Below are 22,819 nucleotides of genomic sequence, written 5' to 3' on the forward strand. Positions count from 1 at the left end.
TAGAGCTACATTGGTAACCTGGTAAAGTAATGGTTTAATTTAGGGCTGCAACGATTCATCGAGTAATTCTATTATAAAAAGTCCTCGACGCAACTTCTTTGCTTTGATGCTTGGTTTAACACACGGCCCTGTAGCGCACAGATATATTAAACGATGGAAGTGGTTTCACTCACATTTGCAACTAAAAACAGATCTGCTATAGAAATGCATTTAGGAGCAGCGAGTAAAAGGTTTCACAACAGCTTTTCAACAAGAAGACTGACAGCACACAGCAGCAGGGATGGTTACGCTCGTAAGTTTAACATGGAGCCGGAGTTGTTTTCACACACTGTAAAGAGCAAAGGTGCAGTTACTGAGGTGCTGAGTGAAAGGAAACATGTCTCTAGTGTCCAAAAGAGCAGCACTGTTCCTGTGATCACTATTAAAATCTGGGCAAAAGTGGCAGTCCTTCATCAAAGCACCTAATCAACAAACCTGCTCCATCCACCAGCCTTTTATTACACAGCGAAAGAATCAGTAGTAAGCCTCCAGAAATAGTATTAAATTATGCAGATGAACTGTTAACTTATTCTGATACTTATTCACTTGAACTCTTAACCCTCTGGGCGTCAGGGTATAACTGCTGTTTTTGGCTACTTTGGATTTTACTTCTTTATTTGACTGTTAAAACTGTTTACCTCGCCTTGTTTGGTATCACTCTTCAGCCTCACGTGTCTGAATTTAGTTGTTTCATTCTGACATTATTAACACACTTGATCTAAAACCAGAAAAAAAACCTAAGAGTGAAAAGTTGTAATTTTCTTTCACTGTAAAAACCACAGACATGGTTAACCAATCACTTTCATAACTTTTACAATTTCTATTTGCATTTAGTTTTAAAAAACTGTGCACATTTTTTTTAAAATAACCATTTAATACAATTTACAGAACAATCAGGTGTTCTGCATCAAATAGGAGACCACACAAATGATTTGTGCTGCTCCAAAAAATGTCTGTCCACTATAAGACAGAGGAGCACATCACAGCCTGATACCTGCAGGCGTGAAGGTGTGTCGCTCCTGTTTTCCACCTGGAGGCTGTGTTTACACTGCAGTCTGCCTTTGGCAGAGTCCTCATTGTTTCTGACACACAAAACAACCACACTACACACTAACTATACAGTTCAAGCACCATAAACATCACAAATCTCTCGCATCAAAACTTTCTCTCGCTTGCTTGCGCTCTCTTGCCGCCGTCACTCCCAAAACTTCCCCCTTTTGCTAAAATTTCAGTCTGACTGAAGTCATCACTCGGATGAGTGACGAGACGTGTATCCCAGTGAAAACGTCAAAGTTGAAACAGAATCAACTTTTTGGGTTAAATGAATAATATGACTACTAGGAGTGGCAGTAGTTCGGGTAGTAGAGCAGGTCGCCTACCAATCGATAGGCTGGTGGTTCGACCCGTCTGCTGCAGTCTGCATGCCGTATATCCTTGGGCGAGATACCCATACTTCGGAGTATGAATGTTTGCAAATGTTGCGTAGAAGGCGCACAGAAAAAAGTGGTGTGAATGAGGCAGGTTGTGTACTCTTTTCAGAATAGAAAAGCATGAGTCCATTTACCAACTGGTAAATGTCCAAGGAGCACAGTGCAGCTCTAAGGAGAATTGTGATTAACACCAGTTGGAAAGATGTCTTGGAGCCATTTCTCAACAACTGCAGATTCCAAGATGATCCGCTCAAACAGCTGCACATACGTACACGTTTTTCACCACTTTCACAAGGTCCCGAAGAAAACCCACGACGATAGGAAATTGGTAGGATTTTTAAGAACAAGCAAATCTCAAGCCTGCCATGAACTATAATCTGCTGGAACAGCAGAGAGACTTTTTCATCACCACTGACTGAGAACCAGTCTGCCACGACCAAAGTCGTCCATTGACATGTGCAGCTGCAGCCGTCTCAGATACACATCAGAGCTTCTGGAATGGCCTCTCCATGCCCCAACATCAGCCCTATTTCTGAACTACACAATAAACCCAGTTGGTTTCCTCACAGAGTCCATTACAGGAAATATCCAACTGAAACGAACTCTTTCTGCCAGCGGTCAAGTATTAGCCAGACTATCCCAGAGGTTTCATGGCTACCAAAAGCATCTGGTGGAGATCCAGCTCACTGAAATAAAACTCGAGCACCCAGTTCTTGTTTTTTCTAAAATAACAAATATTTCAGACTCAGTTTGTTCACATGAATAGGGAGTCTTTTTCATGTGTTAAGGACACAAAGATGTAGATAATCTCTCAATTCCTGCTTCCACATTCAGACAAACCTGACTTGTCCCAAAAATCTTAATAAGGTGATGTGCACGATACTGTTCCACAGTCTTTTGTCCTGGCTCTCCTATCACCTCCAATATGGCTGCACTTCACCTGAACCTAGTTCTGACAAAAGGTTCTTCCTGTTAAGAGGTTTTCCTTCCCACTGTTGCCAATCGCTGACTCAAAGGGAGTCGTTTGATTGTTGGAGTTTTCTCTGTATTATTGTGCAGTCTCCACCTTATAGAATAAAGTGTCTTGAGGCAACTGCTGTTGTGATTTGGATCTATTTAAATTGAAATAAAGATGTATATGGTACCGTCATTCCAACCTGGAAACCAGTTTAAGAAATCATGAAAAGCCCCAAATTACTATGATATTCATGCCTGTGACAGGTTTTTATAGTTCTGATCACAAATCAGAGTTCTTGTGTATTTTCTTGGTTTATAAGAAGCAGTAGACCTGAAGTGTTAGTTCAGTCGTGTTCAAGCATCCTGACAGTATACTGGTCCAGAAGGTGGAGGATGCTGATTTCATTAAACTGACTGTGGCTCTGGAGTGCTTTATGAATAATACGTTTTTGTTTTTAAAGAAAATCATCTTGTCTTCAGTTGCCATTGATTAAATTTTTGGGGGAATCTAGCTGAGTGCCTCTTTTCCTGTGGAGAAATGTATAGCCTGCCCTGTCGCAGTTTGTCTGAAACAACCATCGTAATAAATGAAAATATCCCGCCATGTGTAGAAAGTGTCCTTGTGAGCCCTGATGACTTGAAATAAACACAGTCAAACTGCTGATAAAGGAGCTGTTGTTGTTGTTGTTGTAGTCTAAGGGCTGAATTTGGTTTTTCTGTGCTTCAGGTGGGCTCCACAGTGGAGGTGAAGACCAGTGAAGGTATATGCAGTGAAGCTGTCATCAGTAAGCTGACCGATGCCAGCCTCTACACTGTGGGTGAGTCTGGTGCTTCCTCATGTTTCTCACACATCAACATTTAACAAAGGGTTCATAGGTTGCCACAACATGAATCTGTTACGTTATCAAAGCAGTGCAGACACACAGTGATCTAAGGTCTGGATTATATTTCAGAACTAGTTCTAATCTTATCCACAGGGATTATAATCTTTATAAGCAGCTATGTTACTTCAAAGTGCTGCTGCCATGGTGACTTAAGTTTTCTAGTGTTACAGGGTTTTTATAAACAGAGTGAGTTCACTGCCAGTCTGAGCACAGGAGAACATCTGTCTTTATTCATCATATAATAATTCTTAGTATCTGCAGTATTACAGCAACAAAGCTACAGAGTAAGCTCTGTCAGCAGCTTTACCAGTTGTACTGTTGAGCTGAACACTCAGGTATCTGTAGTCTCCCAGCTGCTTGTGAATCGAATGCAAACTGTAGACATTTGACTTTACATGTCAAACATGCCTGTTGCCTGTCCGACTGGGTGGATGTTAACGAGCGCTGGATTCCAAGTTGAAATGAGGCTGGATCAGCTTAGTGTGAACATTGAAAGTGGTGGTGTCGAGTAGGTTTACAAACTGTGTGTGTGCGTTTCTTTCAGTGTTTGACGACGGCGATGAGAAGACTCTCCGTCGAACGTCTCTCTGTCTGAAGGGAGAGAGGCATTTTGCAGAGAGTGAGGTGAGTCCTCCCAGGATGGGATCACTTTGCCAAGGTCTTGATAACCCTAAAAACACCTGAATGTATTTGATGCTCTCAACACTGTCTCGCAGACTCTGGATCAGCTGCCGTTGACGAACCCAGAACATTTTGGCACTCCAGTCATCGGCAAGAAGTCAAACCGCGGTGGACGGCGTTCTTCTCAGGCTGTGTGAGTGTTGATGTGCCTTCTCCCTCTGGACATGTTAAATGGTCTTTATGAAACCAGCTGCAGAGCAAGTTCTGATTTTTGCGTTTGTGTCTCAGGGCCGATGAAGACAATGAGTCTTCATCTAGTGAAGATGACGATGAGGACAGGAGGCGGCTAAATGACGAGCTGCTGGGACAAGTCTGCAGCATTGAAAACGAAGAAGAGTCGAGCACCTGGTTCTTGGCTCTGGTAAACTGACACAGTTACTGTATAAAGTGGGGGTGGTGCTATAACTACCTCATGTATGTGATGACTAACCACTGCAGGTGAAACATCCACGTTACCTTGTTGAAGTGGGGAAAAGGACTGTTTAGTTGCTGTCAGAAGGTCAGCTGAGATGTGATTAAGTGTTTAAAGACAGGATTATCGAACAGCACAAGAATAGAGTAGATTACATGATGGACTGTGAAGATTTAGACTGTCCACACAGTAAGTTAGACTGAAGGTTTTATTACTTTGTCCGTTATTTAAAATGTTCATTGTTCTCGTTTAATCTTATTTCTTCCTCTTTGGCCACAAAGTGAGCTTTTTTGCCCTCTCAGCACATCTTCATTTTTATTGGAAATGTCATGCTTTTTTTCCAACCCTGACAAAATATTAGGAATATTGTTAAATGTATTACAGTCGTATATAAAGCCACAAATCAGTGTGCTCTTAATAATAAACAGAACAAAGAATCAAGAAACAAGAAAAAAGCAAATCACAATCGGCTAAATAATTTCTTAAGTTTATTATGTCTAAAGTGTAATAAACTGCAACACATTAGCATCACCACATGTGAAATATAGATTGTTGTTAAATCTTTTGCATGTCTTTCACATAAAACAAATATCAGTTTTTGGAAAATACTGGCAAACCTGTTTTAAAGTGGATGTGAAACACTTACTGTGTGAAGGCTAACTTAAACCACGGAGCTCTGCGCTGTAACACTTTCTCTGTGGCTGGATTTAAGAAAGAAGTGCTTAAAGTTTTAAAACATGTTTAGCACCATCTTCTGTCAGTACGAAACGTGACATCACTGGATTGGTTGGTTGCCGTCTATACAGGGTGGGCCATTTATATGGATACACAGCAGTAAAGTCCTGTTTGTGGCACATTAGTATATGTGAGGGGGCAAACTCCTCAAGATGGGTGGTGACCATGGTGGCCATTTAGGAGTCGGCCATCTTGGATACAACTTTTGTTTTTCCAATAGGAAGAGGACCATGTGACACATCAAACTTATTGGTAACGTCACAAGAAAAACAATGGTGTGCTTGGTTTCAACGTAACTTTATTCTTTCATGAGTTATTTACAAGTTTCTGACCACTTATAAAATGTGTTTGTGCTGCCCATTGTGTTGGATTGTCAATGCAACCCTCTTCTCCCACTCTTCACACACTGATAGCAACACCGCAGGAGAAATGCCAGCACAGGCATCCAGTATCCGTAGTTTCAGGTGCTGCACATCTCGTATCTTCACACCATAGACAATTGCCTTCAGATGACCCCAAAGATAAAAGTCTAAGGGGGTCAGATCGGGAGACCTTGTGGGCCATTCAACTGGCCCACGACGACCAATCCACTTTCCAGGAAACTGTTCATCTAGGAATGCTCGGACCTGGCACCCATAATGTGGTGGTGCACCATCTTGCTGGAAAAACTCAGGGAACGTGCCAGCTTCAGCGCATAAAGAGGGAAACGCATCATGTAGCAATTTCAAATATCCAGTGGCCTTGAGGTTTCCATTGATGAAGAATGGACCCACTATCGTTGTGCCCCATATACCACACCAAACCATCACTTTTGTTGTTCCAACAGTCTTGGAGGGATCCATCCAGTGTGGGTTAGTGTCAGACCAATAGCGGTGGTTTTGTTTGTTAACTTCACCGTTCACATAAAAGTTTGCCTCATCACTGAACAAAATCTGCTGCGTGAACTGAGGGTCCTATTCCAAGTTTTGTTTTGCCCATTCTGCAAATTCTGTGCACCGATCTGGGTCGTCCTCGTTGAGATGCTGCAGTAGCTGGAGTTTGTAAGGGTGCCATTTGTGAGTAGCTAATATCCGCCGAAGGGATGTTCGACTAATGCCACTCTCCAGGGACATGCGGCGAGTGCTACGCTGTGGGCTCTTGCTGAATGAAGCTAGGACAGCCACTGATGTTTCTTCATTAGTGACACTTTTCTTGCGTCCACATTTTGGCAAATCCAACACTGAACCAGTTTCACGAAACTTAGCAAGCAGTTTCGATCCACTCCTCACGTGTTAACCTCTTCGACATGTCAATGGCTGTGAGCAAAGAGAAACTTGTAAATAACTCATGAAAGAATAAAGTTACGTTGAAACCAAGCACACCATTGTTGTTCTTGTGACATTACCAATAAGTTAAATGTGTCACATGACCCTCTTCCTATTGAAAAAAACAAAAGTTGTATCCAAGATGGCCGACTTCTAAATGGCCACCATGGTCACCACCCATCTTGAGGAGTTTGCCCCTCACATATACTAATGTGCCACAAACAGGACTTTAATATCACCAACCATTCCCATGTTATTACAGTGTATCCATATAAATGGCCCACCCTGTAGATTTACACTAGTTTATGTTAGCCGACTAGTAACAGAGACTCAGGGGAATATAAGGAGACCGAAATGAAGTCAGTTTAAGGGGATCGCTTTTATGCTGCAGCAATGAGTTTAATGTTAAAATCAAGGATCTAGTGTCACTTACACAGTCAGTGGTCCTTTGTTGTTTGGTTATTACCTTTTATGCATTTAGTGTTTCATTTGCACTTTAACCTCCTAGGACCTGGGTCCGCATATGTGGACATCACATTTTGGGTTATTTAGACCAAAATACTAAATTTTGCTCTACAAGGGCCTGATGTCCACTTGCGAGGTCATTATACTGCTACTGTTTAAAACAAATATCCTCATATGTGGCTCTTATTTTTCTATAAACAAAAATCAGGTGGAAAAAAAAAATCTGGTAATTCTTTGTTTTTACATTCATCAGGCCCCAATGTGACCAAATATCAAAGAGAAATTAAAAATGCTGCTGTGGAAGAGTTCGGGTCTGAGGAGGTGAAGGGAGGAACAAATCGGATTGCATGAAAGGATGTGTGTGTCTGTCAGAGGCTGTCACTTTTGTGTGCGTGTGTGAGAGTCATGTTGCTGCCATGTAGATTTTCAAATCTCACAGCAGTTTTCTACTGGCTGTAATCACACACACAGAATATAGGACAATCAGTTTGATGAGCAACAATAAACTCTTGTTACAGACGACCCAGAATCCCTCGCTGCTTCCTGTGTGGACTTGGACCGACACAAATGAACTTTCTGTAGAATCTGTATGCAAAGCCATCAATCAGGTGTGTCTGTCCTGCAGGTGGTGTCTCCCAGCTGTAATGATGAGCTGGTGGTGAAGAAGGATCAGTGTCTGGTCAGGTCATTCTGCAACGGCAAGTTGTGAGTCCACTTTGATATTTATTGAGTCATGGTCACAAGTCAAGGTTCACATGAAGTCTGTGAGGTCATGTAATTCTTCCCGAACACAAATCTGGTTCTGCATCCCATATAAGCTGTGTCTGGTTACTCCATTTCCACGACTTCTTCCTTCTATCCATCCATCCATCCTCTTCCACTTATCCGATTTTTAGGGTCGTGTGGGGCTGGAGCCTATCCCAGCTGTCATAGTGCAAGAGGCAGGGTAGGTTGCCAGTCTCTTGCAGGGCCAACAACCAGACAACTAAACCATTTGCACTCACACTCACATCTATGGGCGACTTATACTCACCAGTTACCCTAACCCCACTAACTGCATGTGTCTGGACTGTCAGAGAAAGTTGGAGTATGTGGAGAGAACCCACGCAGACACAGGAAGAACATGCAAACAGCACACAGATGGCCTCGTGAAGAAAGCGTGCCAACCAGAGCACCTCAGTGGTGCCCTGCCTTCTCAGTCCGAATGAGCAGGGAAAGTCAAGGAAGGGGAAAATGTTGTTATTCAGATTGCCTACTCGGTCCGAATAACAAAATTTCATTCACATTTCTGCTGATGTAACATCAGTAGACATGTCTAGACCTATTTTATATACTTAGCAACCAATATGAATCTGCCCTGAGCTCCATTCACATATAATTTTATACACACAAATACATCTTTAAAAATGTGTTTGAAATCATGAACTCAAACTCTTTCACCATGAACTTTGTCTCAACTCGTCTCTTCTTGTCCCTTCTTTTTGATTCTTTAAGTTACACTGTGGCCAGGAGACACGTCCACCTCGTTAGTGCCATCAGCATCTCTGAGTTCTCCCACAGAAGAGGTGAGTAGTTACAGCTTGAAGCTACCAGATTCATCTGCATCCTTATCTCCGTCTGCTTTTCACCCCTCAGCTGTAAAAGGCCAGTGGGGTACTGTTGTCCAAACGAGGTGACATAGGAGCTTCAAATAGATAACAGACAAGAGTTGTGTCCAAATTCATGGGCTGCATCCTCCTGAGGACCCGGCCTTCGCAGTCTACGTGGGCCGGGTCCTCAGGAGGTCGGGTAGGCCGGAAGTAAACGGCTGTGAAATGGGACGGTCTCACCTTCCACTGTCTCGGTGGAGTTTAATAAACTCGGCCGTCTGCTCCTTGCTATCTAAAATATAACAGGACACTGGTGTAAACTCTCGACCGTCTCACACTTCTGTTTAATCAGTTTTCTGTTTGATGTTTATTCAGCTGTGTGAAAACCACCCGGGGGATTAATAAAGTTTTATTTTATCTAATCTAATAACTTTAATCTCAGCCAAACTGATTTACTCACGTTCAAATAAAACACTGAAAAAAGCCCAACAATAACATTTGTAGGTTGTCTAAACGTATATATTACGTTTAACCTGAGTAGGGAAAGTCCGCGGTGATCTGAAAATGATGCGCCGGGAGTTGTGCCGTTCTCGGCGGCTCCAGTAACCCTCGAGCTCCCGGCTAGCTGTCGAGCTGGTGGGTAGCAGACGTCTCCGAAAACATCGAAGCACTTTTGCAAATATGCGATATCTTGATAAACCGAGCAGATATTTGATGTTTACACAGCTACTTTCTCACCTGAAAATATGTTAAAAGTTTATTTTGTGACCCAGAAAGATTAGTATGAGTAATTTTAAAACTTAGTAGCTACCGCCATTGCCGGAAACTGGAGTTTGGCTGGGCCGCACTATGCATTCTGGGATATGGTGGGCCACGAAGGACAGACCCGACCCATCCTTCAAATTCGGGGAAAAGGAGGACGCATTTGTCGGCTGCATTCGGAGGAGTCTACGAATTTGGACAGCCTTCGGCGCGTCGCGTGACGTAATCGGTCTACAAATGCGGCCTCAGGAGGATGCAGCCCATGAATTTGGACACAGCTAAGGTTGAGCCTTGGTGACCTTGACCTCAAGGTCAGAGGTCAAGTTTCTGACAAGTTTGTGAATTCTCTTCTTGAGAAAGAGACAACAGTATTTTTTAAATTGATACCATAGGTGTTTGGACTGGGAGGCTGACAGGTGGCAATGACAGCTGCAAGCATTTTTAATTTTGTAATTAATAATAATTAATATTATTCATTCTGACAGTTTGTAATATATTTCCACCTCCTCTCTTCTTTCTGTCTCCCTTTTTCCCACCCGTCTACCTCTTTAACCACATTTCTTCCACATTAATTTCCTTTTGTCATCTTCTTCTGTTGTTTTTTTTTTTTTTGCTGTTTGTACTCTTCCTCTTGTCCTTTCCTCATCCTCTTCTTTGTCTTCCCCTGTTCCCTCTCTGCAGGTGTAGAAGGAGCCCAGATGTTCCTGAGCAGCAAGGAGATTCCAGATTTGTGGAAAATGGATATGAGCCAGATCCTGGACTCGTCCTCCAGTGAAGATGAGGATAATGAAGAGGAGAAGGAAAGTGAAGAGGAGCATGATGATGAAGAGGAGAAGAAAAGGAAACGTATAAAAGAAGAGGTGAGTTTGATGCTGTCACACAGATGAGGGTAGTTTCATTCAAAACCTTAATGTGCTGTTATTGAGTCTGCATGTCTGTCTACATCTGTCCATCCAGCCAGAGGAGGAGCCAGATCCAGAAGAGAGAGACCACTTCCTGCAGCAGCTCTACAAGTTCATGGAGGACAGAGGTGAGACAGTGGAAGAAGCAATATTGAAAGTACTGTTTTATTATTGGCTGGCCTATTCATGTACCCATTTATTTTGTTGAGCTGCTTAACACTGACCTATGAATCTGTCAAGCATAAAAACATGGACCAAACTCAAGAGATGAACTGTCTGAACGGGAGACAACTTCGCAATCTGCTAATTGGAAAGTTGGTGGTTCAATCCCTGACTGCTCAGTCTGCATGCCTGCATATCCTTGGACGAGATGCTGAACCTCGATACGTCCTGATACATTCACTGGAGTGTGACATGTACACAGACAGCACTTGTATGAATATAAAGTGCTTTGAGTGCTCAGCACTATGTAAGAGCCAGTCCATATACTTGCCTTCAGTGGTTGCTTCTTCCAAACTTCCAGCATGTCTGTTAGAGCCAGTTCCTACACGACTGCCCAAAGAAATCCAACCATTAATGTTAAATATGAGCAGTGTCTTCCTGCTATTGGGCCATATCCCACAGGCCTTTAAGGTGGCAGTAATTAAACCATTACTTAAAAAGCTGTCACTTAAAGCAGAAATGTCTTAAAAGTTGGAAACATCCTGTCTCAAGATGATGCTTTAAAAACTAGTTGGTGCATTTATTCTGTCTAGGCCTGATTATTGTCACGTCATCCTGAAACCTCCCTGAAATGCCTTTGGTTGACCCAGCAGTGAGGGCACTGACCTACTGACTCCTGTTCACTGACTAAAACGCACTGTTTCACCATTTTGGCTTCATTTTTGTTAAATAACGTTGTTTATCTGAAAACAAACCTTGTGCTTTCTTTTGCACTTACTCAGGTGTGATCTTAAGGTTCCTTTTAAAAAAACAAACTAATAATTCAAATAATTTTTTGGGGTTTTTTGGCTCAATTGTTAAACATTTTGTCAGTTTTGGTTTAAGACTCTTTAGTCTTGTAAATACTAACAAGTCACCCCATCCCTGGACACTTCTCTACGCCGACGATGTCTTCCTGGCCGATGAATCGCGAATAGAACTGCAATACCAAACGCAGCAGTGGAAGACTCGCCTAGCTGACTTCGGCCTGAGGCTCAACACCAACAAGACCGAATACTTAGAGGCTGGCCCCCAGACCGACGGCACGATCAGCGTCGATGGAGAAGATCTGGCGAAAGTACCTCATTTCAAATACCTCAGATCGATGATCAGCAATGACGGCGATATCCTACTAGATGTACGAGCCAGGATCAACGCAGCGTGGATGAAATGGCGCCAAGTCACCGGTGTCCTGTGTGACCGAAGAATGCCCAATCGCCTCAAGTCAAAGATCTACAAGAGTGTAGTGCGCCCCGTCGCCCTCTATGGATCCGAGTGCTGGCCAGCCACCGCAAAGCACGAACAAGCCCTTCACACGATGGAAATGCAGAAGCTGCGATGGTGCCTAGGCCTAACACGATGGGACCACGTCATGAACACCGACCTTAGAAAGAGGATGGGAATCGCGCCAATCACAGATAAGATGCAAGAAGCGAGGCTGCGGTGGTACGGACATGTGGTACGGAGCGATGAGAACTCAGTGGTGAGAACAGCACTGCGGCTCAGCCCCCAAGGACGTCGACCTAGAGGCAGACCAAAGCGGAGATGGATGGACCGAATCAAGGACGACGTGAAGAAGATCGAAGCCGATCTGACCGACGCCCTTGACCGACCCAAGTGGAGACGACTTTGCAGAAAAGCGGACCCTGCAACCGAGCGGGAAAAACGCTAGGAGGAAGAAGTCTTGTAAATACTAAAACTGTGATGTTTGGCTCTAACAGTCTCTGGTTCTTTCAGGGACTCCCATCAACAAGCCTCCGGTGTTGGGTTACAAAGACCTTAACCTCTTCAAGCTCTACAGGTTGGTCTATCACCTGGGAGGCTGCCACAAGGTGAGAAGGTGACACACGTACTACCAGATCGTACGACTGATGTGAATGTGGGGTCATGTGAGTGCTGTTCCAGTAGTGGACTGAGCTCCTGATGGTCCTCTTGGCTGTCTGACTTAGTGCCTGATTGGTTCCACTGTGTGTGCAGCTGATGAACATGAAGGAGTGCGTGCCTAGCTGTGACGTGACTCTGCCTCGTGTGTTTCAGATTGAGTCTGGTACAGTGTGGAAGCAGGTTTACATAGATCTGGGCATCCCTGTCCTCAACTCTGCTGCGTCCTACAATGTCAAGACTGCCTACAAAAAGTAAGAACAATAAGTTGCTCAGAAAGCAATTTTCTCTTTTTGGTTCTGATTCTGTTTGGATCTGGGTCGAGGTCTGCATGTGATGCACTGATCAGCATTACACTGAACTGGGCGCTTAACAAGGTAACTTCAGGTTTGACCCAGGGCTCGAGGTGATGCGGTGCTGTGAGAGATGGGGCCTGATTATTTAAGACTTTAAAATCCTTTTTCTCACATCAAGGTTTTTACATGCCTGCAGCAGCTGTGTGCCTTTCAGGCAGTGTTGTGTGTTTAACCTCTTGATGTTTTTCTAATATTTCCTCTCTGTAAATTGTACTGCTGTGCTGACTCTGTATCTGACCATGTAAAGATGGATCAGATTAGGAATCCATGGGCTGATTTATTGAGGTGATAACCTCTTTGCTGACAGTATCATATCAGAACATGATGGAAACAATTAGCTGGTCCTTAGCAGATCATAAAGTTAGGTGACTATGGCCACATGAATAGCATGTGACAAATGACATCATCATATGCAGAAGGTGTTCAACATATACAGTGTGTTAAGAATTAAGAGGGTAAGTAGCAGTGCTGCTAACGTGTTAATTGATCCCCTGTAAGTGTGACCCATGTGTAAAACCAGCAGTTTGCTGCTCTGCAGCCTTCAGGTATGTTTTAATATAATGCCAAGGAGGTAAAAGCATCAGTGTCTAGAGCACAGGTGTCGAACTCCAGGCCTCGAGGGCCGGTATCCTGCAGGTTCTAGATGTGTCCTTGATCCATCACAGCGGATTTAAATGGCTAAATGACCTCAACATGTCTTGAAGTTCTCCAGAGGCCTGCTAATGAACTAATCATTTGATTCAGGTGTGTGGACTCACGGTGATATCTAAAACCTGCAGGCCCTCAAGGCCTGGAGTTCGACGTCCCTGGTCTAGAGGATTGATTGATGCTGCTCATGAATCAGGGAGGGGGTATAAGGCCATTTCAAAACAACTTGAAAAGATTAGGAATCCATGGGCTGATTTATCGAAGTGATATTAGCCCGAGTGCTGCTCTAAGGAGCTCGTTCTCAGAGTCCCAGATTTTAAGCCCTATGAGAGTGTCCCTAGAAGGGTCGTGGACCTCCTATTGATCCTCTACCTAATCACGAGCTAAGGTGCGCATCATATGACTAACACGCGTCATCGTTTTCAAAAAGTCTGTTTTCGCTGTCCACACTGCGACACATAAGCACCTTCTTCGTTTCCGAGAGCGTTTTCAAAACGCTGCGTTTTCCTTGAGCCAAAACGCCGTCTTGTTTGAAAACGCATTAGTGTGGACGTAGCCTTAAAGAAGTCCAGACGCTTCTCTTTCCTTAGTCATCCAACTCATCAGTCTGAGAACCTTCAGACATGTTGAGATGCAGTCCTGTGAAAAACCAAGTTACCTCTTCCATAGAGGTTAAAAGAGTAAGTATGAACCAGGTGCTGCTAATTAAACGCACTTGATTAATCACCTCCATAAAAGCAGTTTGCTGGTCTGGACCAAAACACAAAGCCAGAAGGTTTGCTGGAGTGGATGTTCTTTGGGCGGACAAGACCAAAAGTGGAAAAGTGCTTCTTTTAGTGAAAACCAGTAATGGGTCGATGACCCCTTATGCAGTGTGAGACACATTACTGTGTTGCTGCTGGATTTAAGATAATTTTACAGGCAACTGGACAGAGAATGAACCAACTAGGTTCATGCATTCTGAAAGACGGCGTCTTCTTCTCTTATCAGCACAAATGCAAGTCAGTCAGAAGTTGTGCTGTGCGATAAACACTGAGCTCCTCGCTGCTGTACGACACGGCGTTGTATCGGTAATGTGGTTTTTCTTACAGCAATAAGCACACAGATACGAGGTTTTCGCTCTGTCACTAGTAAAAGTATGACAGCTAACGCTCTATTGTGTGGGTGGTCGTAGCAAAGTCTTATCACTCGTGCCACACAGACCACTGACCCTTTATTTGTGTCGTCAGGTACCTTTATGGGTTTGAGGAGTACTGCCGCTCTGCAGCCATTACTTTCAGAACCATCCATCACAACAACCCCCGCCCTCCTGCCACACCAGCCAGTCAAAAGGCAGCGGGAGCAGCGTTAACAGAGTCCTCCACACCAACGGTGACGGTGGAGACAGTTGTTGACAAACAGGAGGAGGTGGAGTCAGAGAGCGGAAGTGAGAAGGAAGACGTGAAGGAGAGACAGTCATCCCCAAGAGTGAGAGATTTCTTCGACACCAACAGAAATGCTGACACCCCAAACCAGTGTGTGCTGCATAAGCTCACACTGAGCCAACGAAGCAGTATTTCAGCACATGAAATGTTTTCTGCCCCCGTCTCTTCTCAGGGGAGGAGGAGGTGCGTGGGGAGTCGGGTGAAAGCAGAGAGAGAGACCTCCTCCAAGTTGGATAAGAGAGGAGGACCAGGAGAAGGAGAGAACCACGAGGAGCAGCAGAGGGAGGTGAGGAGACGCAGCAACAGAAGAAATGATGACTCTGAGAGAGGCTCTGACGATGACGAGGAGGATGAGGACGATGAAGAAGAGGAGGAGGGGGAGAGGAGGAGAGCAGACAGGTAAACACAAAACAATAATGAATAATAGGAACCAAAACATGGGTGTGAGTAAATAAGAGAAGGTGAAAATGAAGTCGGTGTAAAAACATAATTACAAAGTTACACTTGAAGTAAAGAAAAATATCGTTTGTACTGATGCAGAAATGTGAAGTTAAAAACATGCAAAATGAGCAAGAAGCTTAATCCGAAAACTACAGAGGTGGAAGTTTACATCTATGGCTTATTATTACTGTTCTTAGTAAGTTATATTATTTTCTTTATTCGGTTTAAAAAAATCAATGTGAAAGGATTTAAATATGCGATCATGTTCAGACTGTCTTTATATTAGCAGAAGCTAAACTTCTGTTGTACGTTATGGTATCACAGTATTCTTATATTGTTTCTATTCCTGTATTCAAGATATGTGCATACAGTGGTTGCAAAAGTATTCGGCCCCTTGAACTTTCCCACATTTTGTCACATTACAGCCACAAACATGAATCAATGTTATTGGACGTCCACGTGAAAGACCAACACAAAGTGGTGCACACGTGAGAAGTGGAAGGAAAATCTGACATGATTCCAAACATTTTTTACAAATAAATAACTGCAAAGTGGGGTGTGTGTAATTATTCAGCCCCCTGAGTCAATACTTTGTAGAACCACCTTTTGCTGCAGTTCCAGCTGCCAGTCTTTCAGGGTCTGTCTCTACCAGCTTTGCACATCTACAGACTGAAATCTTTGCTCATTCTTCTTTGAAACAGCTCCAGCTCAGTCAGATTAGATGGGCAGCGTTTGTGAACAGCAGTTTTCAGATCTTGCCACAGATTCTCGATTGGATTTAGACACCAGACAGGTCAGGGATAAAGTTACTGAGAAATTTAAAGCAGGCTTAGGCTACAAAAAGATTTCCCAAGCCTTGAACATCCCACGGAGCTCTGTTCAAGCCATCATTCAGAAATGGAAGGAGTATGGCACAACTGTAAACCTACCAAGACAAGGCTGTCCACCTAAACTCAGGCCCAACAAGGAGAGCGCTGATCAGAAATGCAGCCAAGAGGCCCATGGTGACTCTGGACGAGCTGCAGAGATCTACAGCTCAGGTGGGGGAATCTGTCCATAGGACAGCTATTAGTCGTGCACTGCACAAAGTTGGCCTTTATGGAAGAGTGGCAAGAAGAAAGCCATTGTTAACAGAAAACCATAAGAAGTGCCGTTTGCAGTTTGCCACAAGCCATGTGGGGGACACAGCAAACATGTGGAAGAAGCTGCTCTGGTCAGATGAGACCAAAATGCAAAACGCTATGTGTAACTAACACTGCACATCACTCTGAACACACCATCCCCACTGTCAGATATGGTGGTGGCAGCATCATGCTCTGGGGGGGCTTCTCTTCAGCAGGGACAGGGAAGCTGGTCAGAGTTGATGGGAAGATGGATGGAACCAAATACAGGGCAGTCTTGGAAGAAAACCTCTTGGAGTCTGCAAAAGACTTGAGACTGGGGTGGAGCTTCAGCTTCCAGCAGGACAACGACCCTAAACATAAAGCCAGGAAACAATGGGACGGTTTAAAACAAAACATATCCATGTGTTAGAACGGCCCAGTCAAAGTCCAGATCTAAATCCAGTCGAGAATCTGTGGCAAGATCTGAAAACTGCTGTTCACAAACGCTGTGCATCTAATCTGACTGAGCTGGAGCTGTTTCAAAGAAGAATGGGCAAAGATTCAGTCTGTAGATGTGCACAGCTGGTAGAGACAGACCCTGAAAGACTGGCAGCTGGAACTGCAGCAAAAGGTGGTTTTGACTCAGGGGGCTGAATAATTACACACACACACACACACACACACACACACCACTTTGCAGTTATTTATTTGTAAAAAATGTTTGGAATCATGTATGATTTTCCTTCCACTTCTCACGTGTGCACCACTTTGTGTTGGTCTTTCACGTGGACGTCCAATAACACTGATTCATGTTTGTGGCTGTAATGTGACAAAATATGGAGAAGTTCAAGGGGCCGAATACTTTTGCAACCACTGTACAAGCTCATACACTAAGTTTTCTTTTATTATAATGTTACACAGTAACAAAAGCCTCTTTTGCACTGCCGACCTGACTCTGTCAGCTCAGTGTGCGTGGGCTCATTACAGCACCACGGCCCCGGACATCATTTGTATGTTTTTGTCAGACTCTGGGATCACAGCGTTATTTATTTTTTCCCTCGTTTCTGGGTTTCAAAAATGTTTTGATTTTTCTGATGCCGTCGACTCATCAAGTGATGCTATTGACTGGCCAATCAGTGACATGTAGTCTGTTGGAAAGCATTTTTGGATTGACTCACCTCACTTGGAACCCCGACCTAACAGACACTAAAACAATACCCAGTATCAGGCAACACCACCTAATGGAAAACCCTAAAAACTGAGTCAAGCTAAGCCAAGTAGGTGCTGGTGGAAAAGGGCTAAAAGTAGTCTTAATCATACAATACAGGCATGTACTGATGTTGGCTGCTGATAGAGTGTGTGTGTGTGTGTGTGTGTGTGTGTGTGTGTGTGTGTGTGTGTGTGTGTGTGTCAGGAGTGAGACTGAAGAAGACGGAGACACTGTAACTGGAACGAAGGTCAGGGTGAAGTACGGAAGAGGAAAGACTCAGAAGATTTATGAGGCCCACATCAAGAAGACTGACATTGACAATGGTGAACAGTTCTACCTGGTTCACTATTACGGCTGGAATGTCAGGTCAGTCTGTCAGACACACGCTGCCTGTGTACAGTGAATACTACATATGTACTGCATATGAATACTACCAGTGCAGGACAGTGGTTTTTGACTTTGTTTCACCTTTAAAAGCTCTTTACTTTGCCACGTATGGTTTTGTTTCTTTGTTTTTTAAGCACACCCTCACAAACAAAAATCAGAGTAGGAAAAGCTTTTTGTTCACAGTGAAAACCACAAATATGTTTAATGAATCATTTTCATAACTTGAAATGCAAATTTCAAAAAGTTGTGTAAAAATGCTGCAAAAAACAAAATCGTATAAAAGTATTTACCTAAGATTCCAGGAAATGCTTCAGATGTTTTTTGTACAACTAACAAATATTTACCTGGAACAGGTGGTGTATCGCTCCTCCTGTTGTCTCCGTGGAGACAGTGTTGACATTGCAGTTGAGCCTTTTCTGCCTCTTTGGCCAGTACCTGTGACATTCAGCAGTCACCTCATTGTTTTAACACGTGATAGAAAGAAGAGTAGGAAAGCACACTGACCACAGTGTCCATGTCACTAGTCTCTCCCATCACACTGATGCTGCTCTCACAGCTGCAGTCGCTCCGTTCTCCTCCTTTTCCCAAGCAACCAAATGCCACGTGCTGACATAGTTTTTTTTGGGTGGTTTACATGGAGTTGCTGAATGATCTTGTGGTGGCCATGAAATTGCTTCTTATTTTTTTGTTGTTTAGACTTTTAAAATATTTTATGTTTGCAGAGATGCTCCACAGTTAAACTCTGAAAAAAATAAAAACTAAAGTTGGTGTCACAGGTGCTTAGGGATGTTAGGTGATGGTGTGACCTGGTGGTGTTTGTGTATCTGATGCACAGGTATGATGAGTGGGTGAAGGCTGACCGAATTATATGGCCTACAGAAAAAGCAACAAAGAGGAAGCAGAAGAAGAAGGTGAAGGTGAGATGCCACGTCACAAATTGAAGGATGGATAATTATGGAGTTTCAATGTGATCAAAAGCTTTCTTCATTAAATACAGGTGAAAAGTAACCATTGGTTCATGTGATGAATAAAAGTTGAGTAACTGGGAATGTTTCTGTGTGACTGCTTAGTGTTAAAGCGGAGAGGTTGTTTGGTGGACAGGTGTCCTGTGATGTCGAATTACCTTGGCTGTCTGACCAAAACCTGCTGAGCTTCACTCTGAGATGAACGGACATCCTAAGGTCAAACATCCTTTTTATTGTCATCTCACTGTTTTCTTTCCACTCAACAGACCAAAGACGAGCTCGATAAGGACGAAGAGAAGCCAGCACTGATGGCGGCTGTCAGGCCAACTGTAGGGAAACGTGGTCGTCCTCAGATCAGGACCACACCCAACAGCTCCACTGGGCGTAGCAAAACTTCAAGTAGCGAAGGGCTATCCAATTGCAGAAGCAGCAGGACTGACACTTCCAGTATGGCCAACGGAGACAGTAAGCTGTACAGAGCATGCCGATACCAAAGAAATCCACTCAGTAGTGCACTTTATTGCCAAAAATGTTCCCTCATCTGGTTTCACCAGCATATGAACTTGAGTGACATCCAATTCTTGGCCCATAGGGTCTAATGTGATGTTGGCCCATGCTCGGCTATAACAGCTTCAAGTCTTCTGGGAATGCTTTCTACAGTATTTAGGAATGTGTTTATGGGAGTTTTTGACCGTCCTCCCAGAAGGACATTACCAGGCAAAAGTCTTAGAAAAAGAAAAGTCTCATTGCATGGTGCTGCATGAATGCTGTGGTAGCTGTTTTGGTTCATGGTGCCTCCCACTCTACAAGTCGCCGACCCTGGATCCAGCAAACAGCCCCAGATCATCACACTTCCTCCTCCATGTTTGACAGGTGATGACACACACTGTGGAACCATCCTTTCACCTACTCGACGACAAAGATCCTGTGTGATGAACTGAAGATTTCACATTTGATCCATCGGTCCATAATACCTTCTTCCAGTCTTCAGCAGTCCAGTGTTGGTGTTGCATGGCACAGACAAGCCTCTTTGTCTTGCCTGGCTTTCTCGCTGCAACTCATCCTGTCAAACCTGCAGCTTGAAGTCTTCTCTTCACAGCTGAAACAGACTTTCTTACTACGAGCACTGTTAAGCTGCTTGAAGCTGTTGTCCTGTGAGCCGCCATCACATGACCTGATTCAGTCGTGTCTCTGGGTCTGTCAGACTCTTCCTGTCACAGTTTGTTTCATAGTGCAGAAGGAAACTGGACTCACTGACACCTTGACTTTCTTTGCAGTCTCTCTGTAGGACAGACCTACATTTATAAGAGTTATGATGGTCCGTCTCTCTTCCATTGTTAATTGCCTTTTTCTCACCATGTTTGTACCAACACACTGCTTTCTGCAGCACAGTACTGTTCAGCTGACGAGGGTACCACAGTGTGTCCAACACTGCTTTATGCAGACAGACGGGGCTGTAAGTAATCCAGAAAGGTTGGAACACCTGTAGGAATTAGTAGCACCAGCTTTCAAGGCTGATCAGCCTCCTTTGCTGCAGAACAGCTTTAAACTGTTAAATCACGTTGTGTTCTTTTTGTATAATTATGAAAATTACACTATTTTTCAGTTTTGGGTTACTTAAACTTCCTTTTTTCTTAAACTGTGGCAGTTCACCACTTACCTTTGTAGCATTTGAAGATATTCATCTGACTTCAACGACATGTTCTAAAACTTTTGACCAGTCGTGTACATTTGAGGTAGAGCAATGATGTTGGACAAGAAGGCTCGCCACGCTGTCTCCGCTTTAATTCATCCCAGTGGTCTTCTGGCAGGTTGAGGTCAGGACTCTGCAGCCAGTGACGCTCTTCCACACCAAACCTGCTCGTGCATGTCCTCATGAGCATGCTTTGTCCATCCCCAAACTGCTCTTACAAAGCTGGGAGCATGAACCGATCTAAAATGACTTGGTATGCCGAAGTATCAAGAATTCCTTTGACTGGAACTGAAGGCCCAGTTCATCATGCAGTGGCATCAGATACACCACTGCACCTGGTGATATGGAGAAACCTATTCATGGAGTGTCTCTGAGTAATCTGAAGGCCTCATCAGGTTTGTAGGGTTATAGTGGTCTAAGGAGCTTTGAAAGAAAATGACTGAGAGCCTTTACAGACAGGCCTATAGTGGTACAGTGGATGAGTGAATACATTTGGCAATAGTGTATGTTCACGTCACAAGATGCCTGTCAGGAAAAGCTGTATTTGTCCAGTTTGAATTGACCATCACAGTGAGGTGTGTCTCTGTGAGTAATGTGTCGTTCTCTCTGCAGACACTCCCCGGAGAAGAACCAGAAGGACTTCCGGCATGTACGACTCGGACAGAGCATCCAACGGTGAGAACAGCTCTGTTTGTAGTAATTGAGCCATTCAGTAATTACTAACTAACCAACCAATGTCCATCCTGCAGAGGATTCTGGGAACTCCTCAGATGAAAGTGAATCAGAAGACCCTTCTGACAAAAAAATATCGCCATGGCAAGGCAGAGCTGAAGTCTCACCTTCCAAGGCAGAGGAAGCAGAAGAGGAGCAGCAAGCAAGTGGGTTAGCTAATGTCATGGCATCTCCTCACAGCAATACAGCAACTTGTGCAGCAGCAGTTCAGCTGCCGGATGCTGCCTTAGCCTTGTGTCCCAGTATGCCTGAGGAGAACACTCATGAAGAATTACACCAATCAGAGAGGAAGGAGGCAGAGCAGGGGGAGAATCCTGCAAAGGAAGCTGCAGTGCTGCCAGCTGATCTGGACAAAGACAACCAAATGTCACCAGTCACAAAGACAGCGTCTGTCCAAGACGAAAACAAAACGTCTCTAAGGCAAGAATTACTTCCAGAGATGTGTCTGAGTAGGACCCCACCTCCTCTTCCTCCTGAAAGGGAGCAGCAGGTGCCCTCCTCTCTGCCTTCCTCCACCGATGAGGACAACTGTACTACTCCTGCATCCTCGCCAAGAGTGAAAGGTCGTAGGAGCAACATCAGGGAGGCAGGCTCTGAAACACCCCCTAGAGTCCCCCTCTCCAACCCCAGCCCTGCATCCACTGCCAGCCGCTCTCAGGCACCAGCGTTATCACCTTCTCCTCATAGCGTCTTTAAGAGGCAAGACGAGCCCATGGTAGTGCTCCACTGTCTCCCCACCCCACACCTCCTGCCTGAGGCGTCTCCTGCTGACTCGGACACTGACTCTGCCACTGAAGAGGAGGAAGCGGAGGAGATGGAGGAGGAGGCAGAGGAGGAGACAGAGGAAAGAAGCAGCGTGGCACTCAAGCGTAAGGCAGGAGACCAAAAGACAGCAGAAAAGAAACCCCGTCCTGACAGAAGGCAGGAGGAGACCACCAAAATGGTTGCAGGAGCTTCCCCCTTACCACTCCACTCAGAGAAGAGCAGTGAGGCAGTGGTGATGGCAGAGGAACAGCCCCACCCAGCAGAAGAGCCACAGAAAGAGGTGTCAAAGGAGCATCTTACAGGTGCAGCCACAAAGGTACCGGTCATGCCTTCTGGGACAGCTTCGCTTGTTCTGGAAACCCAGGAGCCGGCGTATACAGAGGAGCTGGAACCACAGATGGATCCAGAATCACTGGTCTGCCATGAGGTGGACCTGGATGATACAGATGAGAAGGAGAAGCCCATCCCCTCCTTGGAGCATCACTTCCCTATAGTCAATGAGTCGCAACAAGCCCCCCCTCCACTCCCCCACCTCATCCATTCCTCCCTCCCCTCCCCTCATACGCCTCATTTCCCTCAGCCTCAGGCCAGGCCCTTTCTGCCAGAAGTCACTCCCATCGAGGCGCACCAACTACGCAAGTGTGACACTGAGGAGGGGGGTGTGGTGAAGGGCGAGCAGGAGAGAGACTCGAGCCCTGGTTTCGACGGCAGTGCTTCCTCGTCCTCCACCTCTCTCTCGTTGCAGGAAAATAAAGACAGAGGTAAGAGCACAATGGTACAACAGACAGAAATGTGACCTTATCAGTTGCAGGGCTCGCAAAATTTCAAAGTCCCTGGTAGCCCTTCGGGCAGG

The 22,819-nt window shown here is 44.6% G+C and overlaps 1 protein-coding gene across 4 annotated transcripts in view; it reads left to right on the forward strand.

The window, feature by feature from the left end:
* arid4a (AT-rich interactive domain 4A) overlaps window positions 1–22,819 on the forward strand; it is a 37,843-nt gene that overhangs the window by 7,411 nt on the left and 7,613 nt on the right. For all 4 annotated transcript variants that reach the window (XM_085256609.1, XM_085256607.1, XM_085256606.1 and 1 more), the window contains exons 5-21: window positions 3,154–3,244; window positions 3,855–3,934; window positions 4,027–4,124; window positions 4,220–4,352; window positions 7,533–7,612; window positions 8,402–8,472; window positions 9,940–10,118; window positions 10,216–10,288; window positions 12,099–12,193; window positions 12,399–12,496; window positions 14,476–14,713; window positions 14,843–15,069; window positions 17,629–17,790; window positions 18,647–18,728; window positions 19,043–19,241; window positions 21,082–21,144; window positions 21,219–22,727. In XM_085256609.1, coding sequence (XP_085112735.1) covers window positions 3,154–3,244; window positions 3,855–3,934; window positions 4,027–4,124; window positions 4,220–4,352; window positions 7,533–7,612; window positions 8,402–8,472; window positions 9,940–10,118; window positions 10,216–10,288; window positions 12,099–12,193; window positions 12,399–12,496; window positions 14,476–14,713; window positions 14,843–15,069; window positions 17,629–17,790; window positions 18,647–18,728; window positions 19,043–19,241; window positions 21,082–21,144; window positions 21,219–22,727 — 3,478 coding nt within the window. The remainder of the gene's footprint in view (window positions 1–3,153; window positions 3,245–3,854; window positions 3,935–4,026; window positions 4,125–4,219; window positions 4,353–7,532; window positions 7,613–8,401; window positions 8,473–9,939; window positions 10,119–10,215; window positions 10,289–12,098; window positions 12,194–12,398; window positions 12,497–14,475; window positions 14,714–14,842; window positions 15,070–17,628; window positions 17,791–18,646; window positions 18,729–19,042; window positions 19,242–21,081; window positions 21,145–21,218; window positions 22,728–22,819) is intronic.

Source organism: Mchenga conophoros, linkage group LG19 (genome assembly GCF_057382185.1).
Source record: "Mchenga conophoros isolate Kocher_MC1m ecotype Shallow Benthic linkage group LG19, M_conophoros_male_GT1.1, whole genome shotgun sequence".
Classification (NCBI taxonomy): domain Eukaryota; kingdom Metazoa; phylum Chordata; class Actinopteri; order Cichliformes; family Cichlidae; genus Mchenga; species Mchenga conophoros.